At 39.7% G+C, this 20284-nt stretch overlaps 1 protein-coding gene across 2 annotated transcripts in view; it reads right to left on the bottom strand.

Annotated features, from left to right (window-relative positions):
• EFHB (EF-hand domain family member B) overlaps positions 1-16836 on the bottom strand; it is a 50382-nt gene extending 33546 nt beyond the window's left edge. For both annotated transcript variants that reach the window (XM_077750891.1, XM_077750892.1), the window contains exon 1: positions 15898-16836. In XM_077750891.1, coding sequence (XP_077607017.1) covers positions 15898-16797 — 900 coding nt within the window. In that variant the 5' untranslated portion in view covers positions 16798-16836. The remainder of the gene's footprint in view (positions 1-15897) is intronic.
• Positions 16837-20284: the final 3448 nt, after the last annotated feature.

The following is a 20284-nucleotide window of genomic DNA, read 5'->3' as shown; positions in this document are numbered from 1 at the left end:
TGAGTTCAAACCCCACATTGGGCTCTGTGCTGACAGCTCAGAGCCTGGAGCCTGCTTCGGATTCTGTGTCTCCCTCTCTCTCTCTCTGCCCCTCCTTTCCCTGCTCACTCTGTCTGTCTCTCTCTCTCTCAAGAAGAAATAATAATATTTTTAAAAATGATATACTATTGTATATCATTTAAAATGATGGATACAAATAATTTTGAATAGTATAAAAATGTTCATGACATAATGTGAATTAAAACAACGATGTAAATTCTTGTCATGCAGATACACAGAGGCAGCTCTTTCTGCCCACAGGTCCTGTCCTCATGCTTTAATAAAACCACCTTTTCTGCACCAAAAAGAAAAAAAAACAAAATACACAGAATCACATCTTTATACATAGCAGTACAGACAGAACACATAGACAAAAAGTTACTAGTTGTGATTCTATTTGACTGGTGAGATTATAAGTTACTTTCTTCTTCATACTATTCTTCTTAATATTTACTACTATGTACTGCTTTATAAGCAAAAGAATGCAATAAAAGGTTATCAAAAAGTCTATAAACGACATCAAATAGAAGGAAAACAGCAGCAAGAGCACCCAGAAACTAAGGATAATAATCACGTATATGTAGACACAAGACAGAATTTAGAAGCAGCTTTAATGGTCACCTTGAGTCTACTTCTGGAACTCTGAAAGGTAGCCTAGGGGGGTTGTATGACCTCCCTAACCTGAGAAAGAGAGTAATGATCTTCCTGAAGACTTTCTGTTGCCTCAGGGAGCTGTGGTATCAGGGTCCAGCCAAGAAATATAAACAAACATTAAGTATAACCCTATCCCCCAACAGGCCATAAAACACACTCTTTAGTACTGTGAACTCCTTGGAGGGAACTTCTTGTACCACCAGGGATGGGTAGAGCTCCTTAGCCCTGCTTCTCAAACTTTAGTCACATGAACACTTACAGTTAATGAATATTTTTAAAATTATCTTGGCAGGGGCACCTGGGTGGCTCAGTCCGTTAAGCATCTGACTCTTGATTTCAGCTCAGGTCATGATTTCACAGTTTTATGGGTTTGAGGCCTGATGGGCCTTTGGGCTAACAGAATGAAGCCTGCTTGGGATTCTCTGTCTCTCCTCTCTCTTCTTCTCTCTCTCTTTCTCCTTCTCTCTCTCTCTGTCCCTCCTCTACTTGCACTCTGTCTCTCTGAAAATAAACTTTAAAAAAAATTAAAATTATCCTGGCAAAAACTTGGGAAATGCTGGATCTTTAATATACTAAGGTACATTTTAAATCTCAAAAGGAAAGATCATTTAGTGATTTACCATTAATTCGACCTCAGAGGTTTTATTTGTTTGTGTCACTAAATTAGCTTCGTATGAAAAGCCATATATAGAAACCCCTAGTTGGAGTTTTCTTTCTTTAAGTGTTTCTACTACAGACTTCATTTATAAAATAAAAGTCATATTTTCCAAGGTTGGTAACCAAAGAAAAATTTTTCTCCATATAGGTAAGACAGTGAGTTTTTAATAACATAAATCTTGCCTTCTTTCTCTTAAAGATTTCTTCCCAATTACTATCTCTCAACCACAGACTGGTTTTAGAAGAAGAGGTGCCGCCCTTTTAATTCTTGGTTTCAAACTTACATTAATTCCCCATAATATGATTAAGTCCAGCCTGGAATAACACTTTAAGAAATACTATTAGATTTTTCAAAGTCTCAAACCCAGGGAATAAAAATGAAACCAAATAATCTATTTTACAAGGTATATTCATCTACATCTTTGTGGTTCCTGTAGCAAGGATTCCCTACCTGATTCACCACTCACCTCCAGAGAGTATTATTTTAGGACCTATCATCCAGAAGGACAAGTCTATGTACCCCCAAGTTCAAGTCAAACATGTACATACACCATACAGATATGTCAAGATTGCCATCTGGTCTAGTTCAAGACTTAGATTAATGAATGTCTGTTATTTTCTTTCTCTCTCTCTCTTTCTCACAATTAACTTTGCCTGAATAATATGTGTTCTTTATTCAAAAATCAAAGAGTTGTAATAAAAAACAGCACTTCCCTACCCCATTTGTACCTAGTCCTACTTTCTAGAGCCGACTGTCTTCTACACTTTCAGCCACTTCTTCTGGTATTTATCTTCACATTTCTAACCCTTATACTGATACATATTGATTAGTCTTAGACATCACCTACTGGTACCCTTTTATGATGGAGAAGGCTATAGCTTACACTTCTCAATATGATTACATCATACTTTCTTATTCTCCAATATGGTTACACTGACAAAGCCAATGGTGTTTACATTATGACAATTAGGTTATTGTTCACTGCTGAAATAAGTATGTATGTTATATATTATGTCATGGTATGTTTTTTTTCCTAACCATTTCTTTTTTCTTTTTATTAACATGTCTATTTCTAAATTTTTCCAAGCATTCCAATCAAACTGTCAAATCTCTAGGGTGTATTTCTTTGTTTGTTTTTTAAATATGCTCTCCTATAGCAAGCACTTCCTCTGCCTGTTTTAATCTCAGCTAGTGCTCTTAGGTCTGGTGTAAAGTTCTTGTCCTGGGAATTTTTCCTTTGCCATGCTTCAGAGTTAGATTTGCCTATTCCCTAAATCCCATCTATTCCCATTTCACTGAAGTAAATTCTTTAGTCATGTCCTAAAAAAGAATACATGAAAAGCCAACTCTTGATTCCTTGTATCTGTAAAAAAAAAAAGAAAAAAGCAAAAACAAACCAAAAAAGGCTTAAAATGGAGCCATTTGTGCTAAGCCCCATGTCAGCAAACTAGAACTTAATACATAACCTAATTGCAGTTTCAGCCTTTCCCAGGAGTGGAATTTTAAATCAATCAGTCTGGAATTTCCTGATCAACCCTTGTGATGTCATCTGGTTAGTAGGCCCCGCCCTACCCAAAGAAAGGTGACCTTGCCTGAAATAATTCTTTTTATTAATGACTTCCTTGTCCCCGCCCTTTCTGGTTATAAAAGACTTCCATTTTAGACAGCTCCTCATAGCTCTTTTCCACTTCCAAAGGGGATGCTGCCTGATTCATGAGTTGTTAGAAAAAAACCCATGAGATCTTCAAATTTACTCTTGAATTTTTTTAACAAGATTCCTGAAAATATCTTTATTCTACTCTTTTTATGTTTGGTTAGTGATTTGGCTAGATATAAAATACAAGGTATTAAATAATCTCTCTTTCACTTTTGAATGCATTATGCCAATGTCCTTTAAGAAGTGATCTAAGGTGGGGCACCTGGGTGGCTCAATCAGATTAAGCATCCAACTTCAGTTTAGGTCATGATCTCACAGTTCATGCCTGAGCCCCACAGTTGGCCTTTCAGCTCTATGCTGACAGTTGGGTTCTGTGCTGACAATGTGGAGCCTGCTTGGGATTCTCTCTCCCTCTCTCTGCCCTTCCCCCACTTATGCTCTCTCAAAAAAAAATGAACTTTAAAATATTTTCTAAAAAGGTAGTCTATTGGGGCATCTGGGTGGCTCAGTTGGTTAAGCATCCAACTTCAGGTCAGGTCATGATCTCATGGTTCGTGGGTTTGAGCCCCGCCGGACTCTGTGCTGACAGCTAGCTTGGAGCCTGCTTCAGATTTTTTGTCTCCCTCCCTCTCTCTGACCCTCCCCTGCTCACGCTGCCTCTTTCTCTCTCTCTCAGAAATAAATAAAACATTTAAAAATAAAAAATAAAGGTAGTCTATCATACCTAACCGGCTCAGTCAGTAGAGCATACAGCTCTTGATCTTGGGGTTGTGCATTAAATTTCCTCGGTGGGCATAGAGATTACTTAAAAAAAAAAAAAAGTGGTCTTGCTATTTAGAAGTCTAATGTAGTTCTGAATTTTGTTCCATTATATGTGACTTCTTCCCCTATGGATATACTTAGAATCATCTCTATATCCCTACTTTTCAGAAATTTCACAGTAATGATCCATGGTAGGGGTATTCTTTCCTTCATTTGGCCTGATCCTCAATTAACTATTTGCAAACTTTTTAAATGTTTGTTTATTTTCAGAGAGTGCTTGCACAGGAGTGGCAGAAGGAGAGAGAAAGAGAATATTGAGCAGGCTTTGAGCTGAGCTCAGAGCCCAACTCAAGGCTCCATCTCACCAACTATGACATCATGACCTGAGCCAAAATCAAGAGTTAGACACTTAACAGAGCCCCCCAGGCATCCTAATTCCTTGCAATCTTTATTTGTATCCTAAAATCAAAGAAATTTGGCTGTATTTCTTTGATAATTTTCTCTATGTCATTTTATCTATTCTTTCCTTCTGGCCCTACTATTAATCAAATATGATGAGAGACCACAAGGCGAGCTGAGGGCCAAGCACAAGCTAGCACAAACACCTTCCCTGGNATCACAGCAGATTTGCTGATGTAGTCTCCTATTGATGAGGGAACATGGACTGGACTGAGGACAAAATGCAAGCTAGCATATACCCGCTCCAGGTGGGATGGGTGGGGATGTGTGTGATATTCCTCAGGCATTCCTGGTTGCTCAAGGACACAGGAAAAGAAAAGAAAACCAACAGGGTTAACTAACAGAGGTCATAGTTAAGCAGGACATAAGTCTCCATCAGTTTACAAATATCTTAGTACAATTACAAAATCTAGGCTATCTTATCAATAGCCTAATCTCCAGGAACTCCCTACTGTCTTTGTTTTCCTACTGTTTGAATGAGAGTGTTTTGCTAGAGGGAAAAACAACTTTAGCCTGACAATAGCTAGGCCTCCAGTCATCTGAGTCTTCTTTTAGCATATGGAAATCCCTTTAAGAAACTTCCTCTTGACTTTACCTCCCCCAGCTCCACAGTATGTAACCAGTCACTCTGCACAATTCCAATGCAGCTCTTTCTGCCTGTGGGTCCTGTCTCCTTGCTTTAAAAAAAATAACCTTTTTGTCCAAAGACTTCTTCAAGAATTCTTTCTTGGCTGTCAGCTCTGTACCCCCAAGACCACTCCAAAACCCCAATCAAAATGTATCTGAATATTTCTGAGGGGCCTGGGTGGCTCAGTCGGTTAAGCCTCTGACTCTTGGTCTTGGCTCAGGTCATGATCTCACAGCTTCCAGGATTTGAGCCCTGCATCAGGCTCTGTGCTGGCAATGTGGAGCCTGCTTAGGATTCTCTCTCCCTCTCCATCTGTCTCTCCCTGACTCATGCTGTCTCTGTCTCTCTCAAAATAAATAAATAAACTTAAAAAATATTTTTAAAAAATGTATCTGAATATTTCTAGTCTTTGTGTTAATGTCTGGGAAACGTCTTTGATTTCATCCTCTGGGAGAGAAAGCCAGGGAACCTGCATTACAGAAAGTATATTTTTATTTATTAATGACCCATTTTTAGCAGGGAGCTACATCCCTGCCTTATCTTGGAGTTGGCATTTTTGACTCTAAAATCTGCTTTGGGAAAATAAATCCACAGATTTGGTGGAAGGGAGTGGGAGTTGGTGCAGAGATGTAGGGAGTCAGGCTAGCATTAGATGAAGAGGTGGAATTAGAAGCCCAACTGTGCTGAATATGAACTTACAACTGATCTTTTCACTTTCAGATCCAAGCTTTACTACAACTACACTTTCTCCCAAGGGCTGACCTTCTCAGGGATTATCCCAGGCAAACTAGATCATTTCTGGTGGAAATTACCACCTGATTTCCCTCAAATTTCATTCTCTCCTGTGCTAAATCTCTAAAATTTATTTTCTAAAATTTATTCAAATTTCTTAACTGTTGTCTCTTCTCGATTTTACTTTTCCTTGTGGTTTATTATCTTAAAAAAAAACTATAACAGGAATTAAAAATCAGAAAATTAACATTGATATATTATCAGTTATCAAATTTAAGGATACCATCCAAATATCACCAGTTGCCCCAGTACTGTTCTTCATAAGAAAAAGAACAAATCCAAGATCACATCGTGATTGTTCAGTTCCTCTGAGAAGCAGACACCATGCACAGACATGTAAGAGGGTTATTAGGGAAAACACCTATGAAAGATAAAGGGGAAGAAGGGATAAAGGCGGGACGTTTCAGACCATGACACCTCTGAAAGAAGAGCGAGAAGGAAGTATTAAGAAAGAAGAGCTTCAGACTACCTCACAGTTCTCAGAAAATGTTGGCCAGGCCAATGAGTGGTCTCTGAGACTGTTTCCCATTAACGAAATCCCATGTTGGATAAAAAGAGTCCAGTCCTAGTATCGCTGTCATGCTCAATCACTGGAGCACGAATGCAGCAATTGCCCCACGGGAGCAGCAGAAGGAAGCTGTCACCTGGCTGTGCTCCCCACTGTGAGTCCTTCTCAAGGGACATGTGAGCCACCTCCACAGCCACCACACATGCCTAGCACTTAGTGGTCATGACTCTCTTGTCTCCTTCAGTTAAGAACGGTTCCTATTATTTCCTTGTCTTTCATGATTTTGACATTTTTGGAGAACAGGCCAGTTATTTTATAAAATGTCCTTCAGTTTAGGTTTGACTAGTGTTTTCTTATGATTAAAGTTATACATTTTTGTCAGGGATGTCACAGAAACAATGCTGTGTTCTTCTGTCAGGGAGCATATACTGTCAATCTGTGCTATTACTGATAGTGCTAACGTTAGTCACTGAATAAAGGTGATGTCTGCTACGTTTCTCTACTGTAAAGTTATTTTTCCTTTGCAATTAATAATTATTCTATGCAAATATCCAGTTCCTTACCAAACTTTCACCTACTGTTCAACATCCATTGAAGATTCTTGCCTAAATCATTACTACTGGGAAGATTGCCAAATGGTGACTTTCTCATTCCATCATTCCCTCCACATTTATTAATTGGCATTATACTGCAGGGAAGCCTGCTTTTCTTGCTATTTGTTCAATTTTCCATGTATTTACCTAGGTCTGAGCTCATGGATTTCTATTTTACTTAATGCCCCAAACCCAACAGTTTGGTTCACTAAAAGCTCCTTCAAGCTTGTTTCTGTGTCCCTTGACACGTCTGCATTATTCTTTGAGAATTTTCTTACTTTTTGGCTCTCAAAAGTGTTCCAAGTTCATATTGTACTGCACCAACCCTAGAGTCAGCCATCCTTCAGAGTCCTGATTCCTTTTAATACAGAATGGTATTCAGAAATGAAGGTCTGGTTTTTGGTGTGCTCATTGTTACCAGATGTACATTGCTTCTAGGTCCTCTTAGAGAATAGAGGTAAGAAATGTATCTATGTATACACACTCCCACATACTAGCATCTATATCAATTTTATAATACTCTGTTTTATAAACTGCATGTAGATACATAGATATGGATTTGGACATGGACATAGATATAGATATAACATGAGTGTCCACCAATCATAGTCCAACAAAGCAGGATTCCTTCTATCCTTTTCCTTTTCATATTGGTAACTTTTTTCTCTGTCACTGAGAAACCTGGTTCCTATTGTCCTCAATATATCCACCTGTCTTCTCAACCTAACTCCCAACTGCCCTGACCACATCCTCACTCAGACACCCCCTTTCTCAGTTCCTAATCACAGCTGTTCTGCCACATTTGGCCACCTCCTCAGTCAGTCCCCACTATTACAGCTTTCAGTGACCATGTCATATGATTGGTTCCCAAGATTCAAGTCCACTCAGGAAGGTGGATACAAGACCATTTTTAGGGGAGCCTGGATGGCTCAGTTGATCAAGCATCTGACTCTTGATTTTGGCTCAAGTCATTATCTCACGGTTTGTGAGCTCTAGCCCTGTACTGGAATTCTCTCTCTCTGCTGCTCTCTCTCTGTCTCAAAATAAATAAACAAACTTAAGAAAAATAATAATAAAGAGTTAAAGAAACATGGATCCCTTCCCATTCGGGTCCTTACTTTAAAAAAAAGATCATTTTTAGCTGCTGAAGACCCACTGACCTATAATCATCATGCCACTTTCTTGCCTCCAAACTCAATGTGGGCTATTACAATAGTCTCATCTCTCCCACTGGGCCTTGGTCAAGGTCACTCTGTTTTATCCATAGATATCCTTAATTCTGAATATCTCAGAGAAATAGGAGTGATAACACCAATTTCTTTCTGCCCAGAACCCATTATGCAAATGAAACCACTCAGTTCTCAGAATTCTGCAGAGATTGGTTCTTTGCAAATTCTGACAAAATGAATCTTCTCCCCAAATAGCTATCAGCTGCTCTTATGAATGAAAAAAATAAATAAGGCATCCCAATTACATGACATTTACCATATTATAAAATTATTTGTCTATTGGTCTCAGATCTATAGACTCTAAGCTCCTTGAAAGCAGGCATCCTTATAGCACCAATGCCTAACATACTGTCTAATCATTGTAGATACTTTTTTTAATTTATTTTTTTTATTTTTACAGAGAGAGAGAGAGCATGCATGTGTAAGCAGGGTAGGGGGCAGAGAAAGAGAGAATCTTAAGCAGGCTCCATGCTCAGAGCTGACACAAGGCTCAAACCCATGACCTTGGGATCATAATCTGAGTGGAAATCGAGAGTCAAACACAACCAACTGAGCCACCCAGGTGCCCCTAGTCATTACAGACACTATAATTTTTTTAACCTTTATTTGAACCTGCACTTCCTTCTTCTTCTTTGTACATCAGGGGCTCAATACCATGTATTTTGAAAGGTTCAGTTGTTTTGTCTAATAACCCAGTGTTTCTGTCATAGTCAGTGCATTAATGGGGATCAAGGGACAGTCTCAGGATGTCTTGGAGAAATTACCATTATAGGGATTTTGATCTCTACCAGAGAGCTTTCTAAGAGCCAAGAGACCCTTTATGAGCTATCCAGAGAAGACCTCTTTTTACCAGAATCTTTTTAATTCTTGAAGGACACTCTAAAACTCCCTCTTTGTAGGTCACCATTTCCTGGAAACTTTTCCTGAATACAGGTCCTTGCTGCTACACTAATGCCTTTTACTAGAAGGACTAGAAGGCCTGATGGGATCTCATAAATCCATCAGAGCAGACCTTCACATAAAGCTCAACACCAACTTTGGGCAGCAACTTCAAGGACAACAGGATGAGTGTCCTTACCTTGAGATGTATCTTCTACTCCCCTTCCCCCAACACTGGAGAAGGCTCTGATTGAGATGAGCTCCCCAATTCCCTGAATGTACCCTGATGCAATGCAATTGTTCTCAAGGACTGATTTTAGCAGGCTCTTCACAATAGGGATTTCCATCTGAATTCACCTCACAGGTGAATTTTGACTCAACCAAATGCAACTTCCTTCCTCCTATAAGACTGAATGAACTCAGGGGCTTCAAACAGGTTACCATTCTATCCCTTGGTGAAAATGTTGACAGATCTCCCGTCCTTCCTCTTTTAGCTATGTAATTTCTACCAAGCCTACCAAGAAACAGGTAATACACATAAAGGACAAACTGATACAAGCATAAAGAATGGAAATATGGAAGGAATTCTTTTTAAACCAGCATTCTCTCATACCAAACTCAGAGAAAAATGGCACAAAAACTACTGTCTGATCTTATATGGGATCAAAGATGTAAATATGCTAGTAAAATACGAGCATAAATCCAGGAATATGTTATAATTATATGACAACCGGGTAGGGTTTAGCTCAAAATATGAAGTTAGTTAGCTATTAGAAAATTAATGATATTAATTTGGAAAATATATATTTCAACAAATGTGGAGGAAAACTCAAGGTTCAAACTCTATTCCTGATTTTTAAACATTTTTAGCAACCTGGGAATGAATGTAGGTGTCCTTAATTTGATATATCAGAAATCTCCAGCAAAACTAATACTTGACAGTGAAACAGGAATTCTTCCCATTAAAGTCTGAAAAGAGACCTACTTTCAATATTGTATTATTGACCGTAAGCAATGCAAAGAGAGAGAATATAAAGATAGGAGGTATATATGCTGAAAAAGGATAGGCAAAGTATCAATATGATTGCCTACTTAGAAAATCCAGAAGAAATAATTGTTAGCTAGGATGCAATGGGATGCAACAGAAGAGGGGAAGGGACAAAAGCAGGGAAGAAATGTATTTTGCCTCACAGACCCAACAGTTCCAGCCAAGGAGATGCCCAATTAGGTGTTTCACCCAACAGCCCCTTGATGGGTGTGTCTCACCTGGTGACCCTTTACTTGAGCCAGTTTGAGCTGAATCAACATTGAGGGCCTACAGAAGAGCCCCCCTGAGTTGTCCTGAAGTTACCTTTAGCTCATTATAGGACTAAGCTCTTCCTCTATGAGCAGAGCTTTCCATCATTTTTTGAACAAGCAACGTATGTACTAGCATGTTGACATGCTAGGCATGCACAATGGAACCAAAAGTGCAAATGCAAGCTCCTGGCCCCCTCTTCCAAAACACTGAATAAAAGCTGCCTAAACTAGCCCCACAGGGAGGCAGTGCTTTGAAAGCTATCCTTTGTCTGCTTACTTGTAACAATAAAAAGCTCTTTACTTTCAACATTTCCTTGGGTTGTGCTCACCTTGATGTACCCCAAGTGGCAAACCTACATAATGATAAGCATTTAAGATAATAGGAGCTCACCAAGAGGACCAGATAGAATAATAAGAAAAACAATGAAACAGGGGTGTTGGGGTGGCTTAGTCAGTTGATGCCTGATTCTTGATTTTGTCTCAGGTCACGATCCGAAAGTCATGGGATCAAGCCCCCACATCAGGCTCCACATTGAGCATGGACACTGCTTACAATTCTCTTTCTCTCTCCCTCTGTCCCTCTCCCTCATGTGCACGCTCTCTCTCTCAATTAAAAAAAAAAAAAGAAAGAAAGAAAGAAAAACAATGAAAACAAACATATGCAACAATTTTCAATCTCATCATATATCCAATAAATGTGAATAAAACAATGTGTTACAAACCATTATTAATTTTTATTTTTTTTAAATGTTTTATTTATTTCTAGGCGAGAGAGAGAGAGAGAGACAGCGTGAGCAGGGAAGGGTCAGAGAGAGAGGGAGACACAGACTCTGAAACAGGCTCCAGGCCCTGAGCTGGCAGTCAGTTCAGAGCCCGACACGGGGCTCGAACCCACGAACCATGAGATCATGACCTAAGCGAAAGTCGGACGCTTAACCAACTAAGCCACCCAGGTGCCCCACCATTATTAATTTTTAAAATTCAGTGGTACAATCTTTTAGGAAGGGATCTGGCAACAGTAACTACAAAAAGATCCATTCTTTGGCTTCTGCTATATCTCTATCCTAAGGAAAATATTCCAAGATATATAAAGATGTTCACAGACTACTTTCATAGAAAAATCTGGAAAAAAAAACCTAATGTCCAACAAGAGAGAGAATTAATTAGCTAAAAAATCATATATTGGCTTAAAGAAATCTTGTTTTTTAAAAATATTGTATTTATTTATTTTGAAGGTGGGGTGGCAGAGAGGGGCAGAGAGAAAGGGAGAGAGAGAATCCCAAGCAGGCTCCCCATTCAGCGCAGAGCCCAACATGGGGCTCAATCTCATGACAATGCGATCATGAGCCAAAATCAAGAGTCAGATGCTTAATCGACTGAGCCACTCAGGTATGCCAATATTGATTTTTTTCATCATTAAAAGATCTTGTAAGGCCTCTGTAATAACACTTATCAAATGTTATCAACTCTTATCAAACTGTAATAAATCTTATCAAATGATACTTAGTGAAAAATCAAGAAAACCTATGTTTAGTATAATTACTACATAAAAATGCATTTGGAGAAAAATGTCACAAGAAATGTGGTATAGTCAAGAATACAAACTCTTGAGTCAAGTTGTGACTTCAAATCCTGGGGCTAACACCTTCTAGTAATATCACTTTGACCAAACTACCTAATTTGCCTCAGTTTCTCACCTTTAAATGGATTTAATAATAGCAGCTGTCCATTTTTACAAAGAAGACATCCAGATGGCTAAAAGACATATGAAAAGATGCTCAACATCAGAGAAATACAAACCAAAACCACTGAGATACCCTTCACATCTGTCAGAATAGCTAAAATTAACTAAGAAACAAGAGATGTTGGCGGACATGTGGAACGAGGGGAACACTTTTGCACTGTTGGTGGGAATTCAAACTGGTGCAGCCACTCTGGAAAAGTGTGGAGGTTCCTCAAAAAATTAAAAATAGAACTACCCCAGGGACACCTGGGTGGCTCAGCTGGTTAAGCGGCCAATTTTGGTTCAGGTCACGATCTTGCAGTTCACCAATTCAAGCCCTACATCAGGCTCCGGGCTGAGAATTCAGAGCCTGGAGCCTGCTTCAGATTCCGTGTCTCCCTCTCTCTTTGCCTCTCTCCTGTCTCTCAAAAGAATAAATAAACATTAAAAAAAAAAAAAAAAAGAACTACTCTATAACCCAGCAATTCCACTACTAGGTATTTATCCAAAGGATATAAAATGCTGCTTCAGAGGGACACATGCACCCCAGTGCTTATAGCAATACTATCAACAATAGCCAAAGTATGGAAAGAGCTCAAATGTCCATCAACTGATGAATGGATAAAGAAGATATGGTGTGGAATACTACTTGGCAATCAAAAAGAATGAAATCTTGCCATTTGCAACAATGCGGATAGAATTAGAGTGTATTATGCTAAGCGAAATAAGTCAGTCAGAGAAAGACAAATCTCATGATTTCCCTCATATGTGGAATTTAAGAAATAAAATAGATGAACATAGGGGAAGAGAAAGAAAAATGAGATAAAAACAGAGGGAGGCAAACCTTAAGAGACTCTTAAATACAGAAAGCAAACTGAGAGATGCTGGAGGGAAGGTTAGTGGGGAGATGGGCTAAATGGGTGATGGGCATTAAGGAAGGCACTTGTTGGGATGAGCACTGGGTGTTATATCTAAGTGAGGAATCACTGGGTTCTACTCCTGAAACCAATACTACAATGTATGTTAACTAATTTGAATTTAAATAAATTAATTAAAAAAAATAGCTGTCTCATAGGATTATTATGACAGCAAATGAGCTAATATCTGCAGAGTTCCATGAGTTGTGATGTTTATATGGTAAGCTGCTAATAAACATTGATGTGAATGCAGCAGAGTGCTAGTAGGCATTGTATTAGCGTGATAAGATTCTGAGTTGTTTTCATTTCCAATTTCTATATTTTCTATATTATTACTTTTGTTTTACAGTAAAAATACATATTTTAATACTAAAAATACCACTTCTAGTCCATGCTAATCTCTTCTATCGCCTATATTCTAATTCCACTCCCTCCTATTTATCTAGGATCTGGTTTCACCCATTATCTCTCTTCTTTTATCTCAAACTCCTCTACTGATTCACTTAATAAGTAAATAGATTCCTAAGTATAATCTTTCTTCTCTTCACTGTCACACTTCTTAAGGAAAAAAAATTCACAACAACTTTCTTCAATTTGAATTTCTTCCCCCATTCGCTCTTCAGTATATTGGAATCTGAATTCTTTTTCCATTATGCCATTCTAACAATGTTGCTAATTTCCTTAATTAATCTGTATCCTATTTACTCTATCATAGGTGTTTTGACACTTCTAGTCACTTTCTCCTTGAAACACTCTTCACTGTCCTATCACACTTAGAAAGGAGGATGTGAGAGGAAGAGGAAGCACAGGTTTTAGAATTGCCTCTGTTGGAAACCAAAAGCTGGTGGCCTGTATATGAGATGAGGTCTGAAGCCATAGACTGTAGAACCAATCCAGAAAGGAGAAGCAGGTGTGGTCAAGTGAAAGCACTTGGCTGGGGAAATCCAATAAGGGAACCAGAAAGCAAAGTGGGTCAAAGACAAAAGAAGACCTTGAATCCCAAGGGGAACAAAAAAAAGTCTGCAGTTGCAGAAAAAATTCTGCAGAATCCCCGTGACCACTTCAGCAGAATTGTATTGTCAAATCGCAGTGTGTGGAGTCTTTTATTCTCAGAATATCTTAAGGATGCTTCTTTTATGTAACTCAATACCACCCTCTCAGACTCACCTTTCTTCTCTAACTGTTCATTCTCCCATTTATTAATCCAGCCTTCCTTCCATTTGTCATATATTTACCAAATGACCACTATATACCAGGCATTGTGATATGTCATGAAGCTGCACAATAAATAAGGTAAAGTCCTTTTCAAAAGCTCACCCAGGGGCACCTGGGTGGCTTAGTCGGTTAAGCGTCTGCCTTTCGCTGAGGTCATGATCTCGCAGTGCGTGGGTTCGAGCCCCGCGTCGGGCTCTGTGCTGACTGCCAGCTCAGAGCCTGGAGCCTGTTTCAGTCTGTGACTCCCTCTCTCTCTGACCCTCCCCTGCTCACGCTGTCTCTCTCTCTCTCTCTCCTAGAAATAAAAAAAAAATAAAAGCTCACCCAATTCACATTTCTTTCTCTGACCACCACATAAATGTGTTTCTCAAGGTTCTTGCCTAGACACTTCTAAGCTACTCATGGCTCCAACTGTCTCACATTACCAATGGTCTCCTTGGCTGCTTCATCTGATATCTCGTAGATATTTCAAACTCAGGATGGCCAACACCAGATACTCATTTGCCACCAAACCAGAAGAGATCATTATCAACCTAGAAAGTTTTAAGTCATGCAGCAACTTTCCTGTCTTTCACCACCCAGATGAACAAATGGAAGGCAATTTTTAACAATATCATCTCCTAAAAAGCTTCCAAAATTGCACTCTCCTTTCTATTCTAACTCTACATTAATTTCGGTCCATAATTATTTTGATAAAGCCTTCTAACTTTTTCCTGTCATCCAGTATCTCCCCTTTCCAGTCCATCATTATTATTGATGTTAGAATTATTCCAAAAGACAAATTTTGTCCACCATTGTTTTCTATCCATATGTTTTACCCCTGCATCTTGGACATTTAGATTTTGTCCACATATTTCTTTTTTGTTTGTTTGTTTTTGAGAGAGAGAGAGATAGAGACAGAGCATGAGCAGGGGAGGGGCAGAGAGAGAGGGAGACACGGAATCAGAAGCAGGCTCCAGGCTCTGAGCTGTCAGCACAGAGCCTGATGTGGGGCTCCAACTCATGAGCCACGAGATCATGACCTCAGTTGATGTCAGATGTTTAAGTGACTAAGCCACACAGGCACCCCTGTTCACATAATTCTTTTTCATCTGTATCTCTCAACATCATGCTGGATAAAAAGAATTGCTTATATTTCCCAAACACAAGAAACGTTGCTCATGCTTTATGCCTTTCTTTGCCAAAAATGTTCCAACCTTGTTTTCCATCTGAGATTTCTAAATTTGCTCAAATATTACTTCCTAGGCAAAGCATTTCCCATCTCCTTCAAAGAGAGCTGTCCAATCTTTCCACTGAGCTCTGTGCTTACAGTATATTTCTGTGAAGGAAAAGACACATTTGTTTTTCATCCATTTGGACATCTATACAATACTTGTTATGTGTCTCCAACATTGAAATGGGTGTCTAAACCTAGATTGTAGAGATCATGTATTTTTCATTTTATATTGTTCTGCATCCAGCAAAATGGCCACCACAAGTCTTTGCTGAAAGAATGAATAACTCACAGAATAAGTAATGAATAAGAGAAATATTTTTTTGTTTCCCTTCATTACATGACTATGAGGATATAACATGTATCTCAGTAAAAGGGTTTAGAAAATGCAGATTGAGAAATAGAATGAAAGTCAAAGGAGAAAGGCAGGAGAAATCCAGAGGAACCACTGGTATGCACAGAAAACAAAGCTGACATCCAGGAAGAGAGGCAGAGCATGAGAGATCAGACGAAGTAAAAGCTGGAAAGAATCCAACAGACAAGGTATACGAGAATCGTAATGAAATCTTTGCAGTTTGACTCCACGAACACAAACAAGTCTCATCAGTTCATCATCTTGATAAAGGCATGGCTTTCCACAGTTCCTAGGAAAAGAACTAGGAAAAAACTTACACTTGGCCAGCAAGGCATCCGATCAAAAAATTTCCCAGAGTATATAGGTCTGATGTGATCTGGAGGTTCTACTACAGGTTCATGGTTTTCAGTCTCCTTTCTCTCTTCAGATTGTTGGGCAAACGGGCATTCAGAAGGTTCTATCACCAAGCCCATTTGGGGGCCTGTTTCGTCTGGCTCTTCCAGACCCGTGTCCACCTCTGCAGGAGGCTTTATCTCTGCACTCGGCTTCATTACCACACAGGTGTCTCTTCCCAGTTCCTGTCTAGGTTCCATATCCAAAGCAGGCTGTTTCCCTACTGAAGCCCCTAACCGTTTAGCGGAACCAGCCCTGCTCCCTAGAGCCTGTGGACTTTTGCACACCGTGCCTAAGGGAGGCTGTATTACCCTTCCAGAACACCCTGCCAGAAGACACTCATTTTCTAAACCCACTCTTCCTGGCACCATACCTAGAGGAGGTTTCCTTTCCTGTGAGGCTGAGACCCCGTAGACTCCTAAATTGCCGCTCTCCATGAGGGTCCTAGAAATATTCTGTCTTTTTAATTTCATTTCAAGCTCCTTGCTCAGTGGAGATTTTGTTTCTGGTGATGCCATCCTCTCAAATCCATTACTAACCAAGAGGTCCTCCCTACATGAGGAATCTTCTTTTCTTAATCCCACTCTGAACCCTAACTCTGTAGGAGATTTTGTTCCCATGACGCCCCCCCTCTCTCCTAAATCATCCTTTCTTTCGTGAGTGAGCCCAACCTCCATGCTCTGGGGAAATTTCCTCTCAGACACCCTCATTCCTCCAACAGCACTCATCTCAAAGGGGAAGTCTGTACCTGGCTCAAGGGAAGTTCCTAATCCCTTAGGGTGCCCCAAACCTGTGGGGGACCCCATTCTCACGAAAGAACACATCTCCACTCAGATTCCCTGCCCGCAGCTTCCTGCCTACGAATTAACACCTAGCGGAGTTGATGGATGAAAAGACGACGAAGGTCTGTTTACCCGGTTACCTAGGAAACAGGGGCGTGGCTTAACGCCCAATTGTTTCTCTCGGCAGGATTCCCCCACTGCCCCCCTCCATTTCTCCCCTACTTTCTCCTTTGTCAGTTCTGTCAGTTTCTCTCCCTCTCCTTTCTCTCCCCCTTGTTCTTTCTCTCCTTCTCTCCCTCTCTTCTCTTTTTTCCACCTTCTTGACTAAATCTGGAGGGCAAGAAAACATGGAGGATGTGGTCTTGGGCACTGGAGAAAATGCTTACCAACTTCTCTTTGGTTTCTCAAGCAAAGCAATCCCCTCAGGATGGATTCAACTGTGGGCTTCCTCCTCTTGGTCATTGGCCTACTAATTTTACTGGCAATCAGGATAAAAGTAACCACTATTCTGGCTGTGACCATTAATTTTAGGTCCTTTCCTTGTGCATGAACATGCATACTGCATGTAGTTCTTTTAGCCTAAAGAGCTACTTGAAATTCTGTGAAGTTATTTGGTACTTGTGTTACAGAAACTACATAAAGTCTTGGAGAACATTTACACTCTAATAAGTAGGCTTTAAATAGTATTTAAATATATTAAGAGTTTGAGGAGTGTTACACAATCGTGCATATCAACTTCTTAAAACATTGTGCAAACTCAAACTCTGGATGTTTAACCATGAGATTAATTGACATTACGACTATCAGGTTTTAATGAAAGTGTATTTGGTGAACATTTGAGCAAGGTTCAACTTGCAACCAGACTTGCAACTGATGCAAGTCAGGTTGAGCATCTGACTTGGGCTCAGGTCATGATCACACAGTTCGTGGGTTCGAGCCCCATGTGGGGCTCTGTGCTGACAGCTCAGAGCCTGGAGCCTGCTTAGGATTCTGTATCTCCCTCTCTCTCTGACCCTCCCCTGCTCACACTGTCTCTATCTCTCTCAGAAATAAATAAAACATTAAAAATTAAAAAAAAAACATTATGACTAAACTATAAAATATTATGGAATGTTTTCATGAAGGAGGTGAATTAAAAGACAAAATTGTTAGAAGAAAATAAATGAGGAAGAAATATCCTAGAACAATGAAATGGGGAGTTCCTAACAATTTATAAATTTCAGCATCCATGTGTTGTTTGTGAAGTCTTCTCAAGTCAAACGTTCACCACTCAAAATGCAATTAGGCTCACAAATATTTTTCAGGTCACTGTTATATTAAAGATCCTTTGTGAGGACTGAAATGATGAATAAGTTATGGTCTTGGTCCTTTAGAACTTTAAAATCCTAATGACACTTTAGCTTCCCTAATGGGAATGAAAACCTTAGGGGAAAATGTAGGCACTATAAAATAAGGCAGACAGGTACTAGAACCACTATAGCAAGTAAAACAAAGTAGTGTGAAACTACAGGAAAAAAATAAACTAAATCCAGTAGAAATACCATTAACCTTTGAACAACACAGATTTGAACTGTTTGAATTCATTTATATGCAGATGTTTTCAATAAATATATCAGAAATTTTTTTGGAGATGTGCAAAATTTTGAAAAAACTTGCAAATGGCATAGCTAGAAATACCAGAAAAATTAAAAGTTAGGTATTATTGTAAGAATGCAGTATCTAATACATTTAACACACAAAATACGTTATTGGTAAGGTTTCTGGTCAACGCTGGGCTATTAGTACTTAAGTTTTGGGGTTGCCAAACATTACATGCAGACTTCCAATTGTGGGGGGAGTCAGTGCCCCTACCCCAGAATTGTTCCAGAGTCAACTGTATCCTCAGTTGATGCTTCAGTTTGGCATCCTGACCAAAGTGAAACCTGCAGTGATGGGCGGTAATAGTGATTTGGGACAGACAGAACAAGGTCATCAAGTATGTCAAGATAAGAACACACGGACAACATTCTGGGAACACAGAGTAGACCAGTGTGATTAGGATACAAAGCAAGTGTTTGGGGAGACAGAGGCCACAAAAACAGAAGGAAAGGCATGTGGGATGGGACTAGAGAAGTTTAGACCGTTTTGCAAATGAGCTATCCTTGAGCACTGGCTGAAGTGTACAAAATGACGAAAAAGACAGGTGTGTGCATTAATTCGTGTTCATATTAATACTACCAAGGCCCGGGTATTAGGATTAGGTCACAGATTTGGGGAGTAGAGAATTTTTGGTATTAGAATAGACAATGGTTTTATGAGGGAAAACAGCAAGAGTGAAGGTGATTTTGGCCTTCACCTCCAGGTGACTGGGAGGCTGTTAATACCAGTCAACAAAGCAGAAGCAGGTTTGGGGTGGAATAGGTTTAGTTTGTAACATACTATTGACATGCCAAAACTGATGTGACATACCCTATTTCCTGATTCTTCCTTGGATTGTCCAAGAGGTATTAACGTGACTAACATATTATATGGGAACAACCTCTTGGGATAAAGTGCCACAGATAGCATTTAGGTATGACTCATTATGCTCTTCTTCTTAGTAACTGGGGAGTTGATCTAGAAGACTGGCTGTTCCCGGGTTCAAATTTTCTTCATTGCATAACGCCGACTGAGAACCCTTGGGATACCTTAGCCCCAGTACACATCCTAGACAATCAATATTGATGTTCTCTCTCAAAATGAGGCTAGAAATAGTAAACTGCAAACTGAAAAGTAGTCTTTATCCTGAGGGAAAATCCACTTAACATTCTACCAAATTACAAAATGAATTTTGTTTTGTTTCCTTTCAGATACCTAGCCAGAAACTACTGTATGAACTCTAACCAAAGCAAGGTGTGTATGTAAGTCTGCAGTGGATGGTAATCAAAGTCTCAAGTCGTCTTTTTTTTTTTTTTAATTTATTTCTAGGAAAGAGAGAGAGTGAGAGAGACAGCATGAGCAGGGGAGGGTCAGAGAGAGAGGGAGATACAGACTCTGAAACAGGCTCCAGGCTCCGAGTTGGCAGTCAGCACAGAGCCCGACGCGGGGCTCGAACCCACAAACCGCGAGATCATGACCTAAGCGAAAGTCGGACGCTTAACCGACGAAGCCACCCAGGCGCCCCTCAAGTCGTCTTCTACTACAATCCTGCGTAAACTCAGGCACTGGAGCCAGCCTGCAGGTCAGAATACAATTTCATCACTGGCTCAGTGGTGATTTTGCACAAGTTACACAATCTCTTTGCCTCAAATTCTTTACCTTTAAAACAGGCTCGCCTCATTCATTAATTCCACACTTAGGACTGAAGACCCTGAGCTGGCAGGCACTATGAGACACAGCGATGAGGACCACTTTGGGGAGTTAATATTCTAATGCAGGGCATTTCGTTTCACATAATAGTTTCAGAGTGAAACCTTCTAGTAGAAGACTAAAATGGAATAACTCTTCTGAAGCGTTTAGTACAGTAACTTGTAAAGAAAAAACTCCGAAGAAAAGCAAGCTATTATTTTAA

Source organism: Crocuta crocuta, unplaced genomic scaffold (assembly GCF_008692635.1).
Source record: "Crocuta crocuta isolate KB4526 unplaced genomic scaffold, BGI_CrCroc_1.0 scaffold279, whole genome shotgun sequence".
Lineage (NCBI taxonomy): Eukaryota > Metazoa > Chordata > Mammalia > Carnivora > Hyaenidae > Crocuta > Crocuta crocuta.
This window is presented reverse-complemented; position numbering and strand designations above follow the sequence as displayed.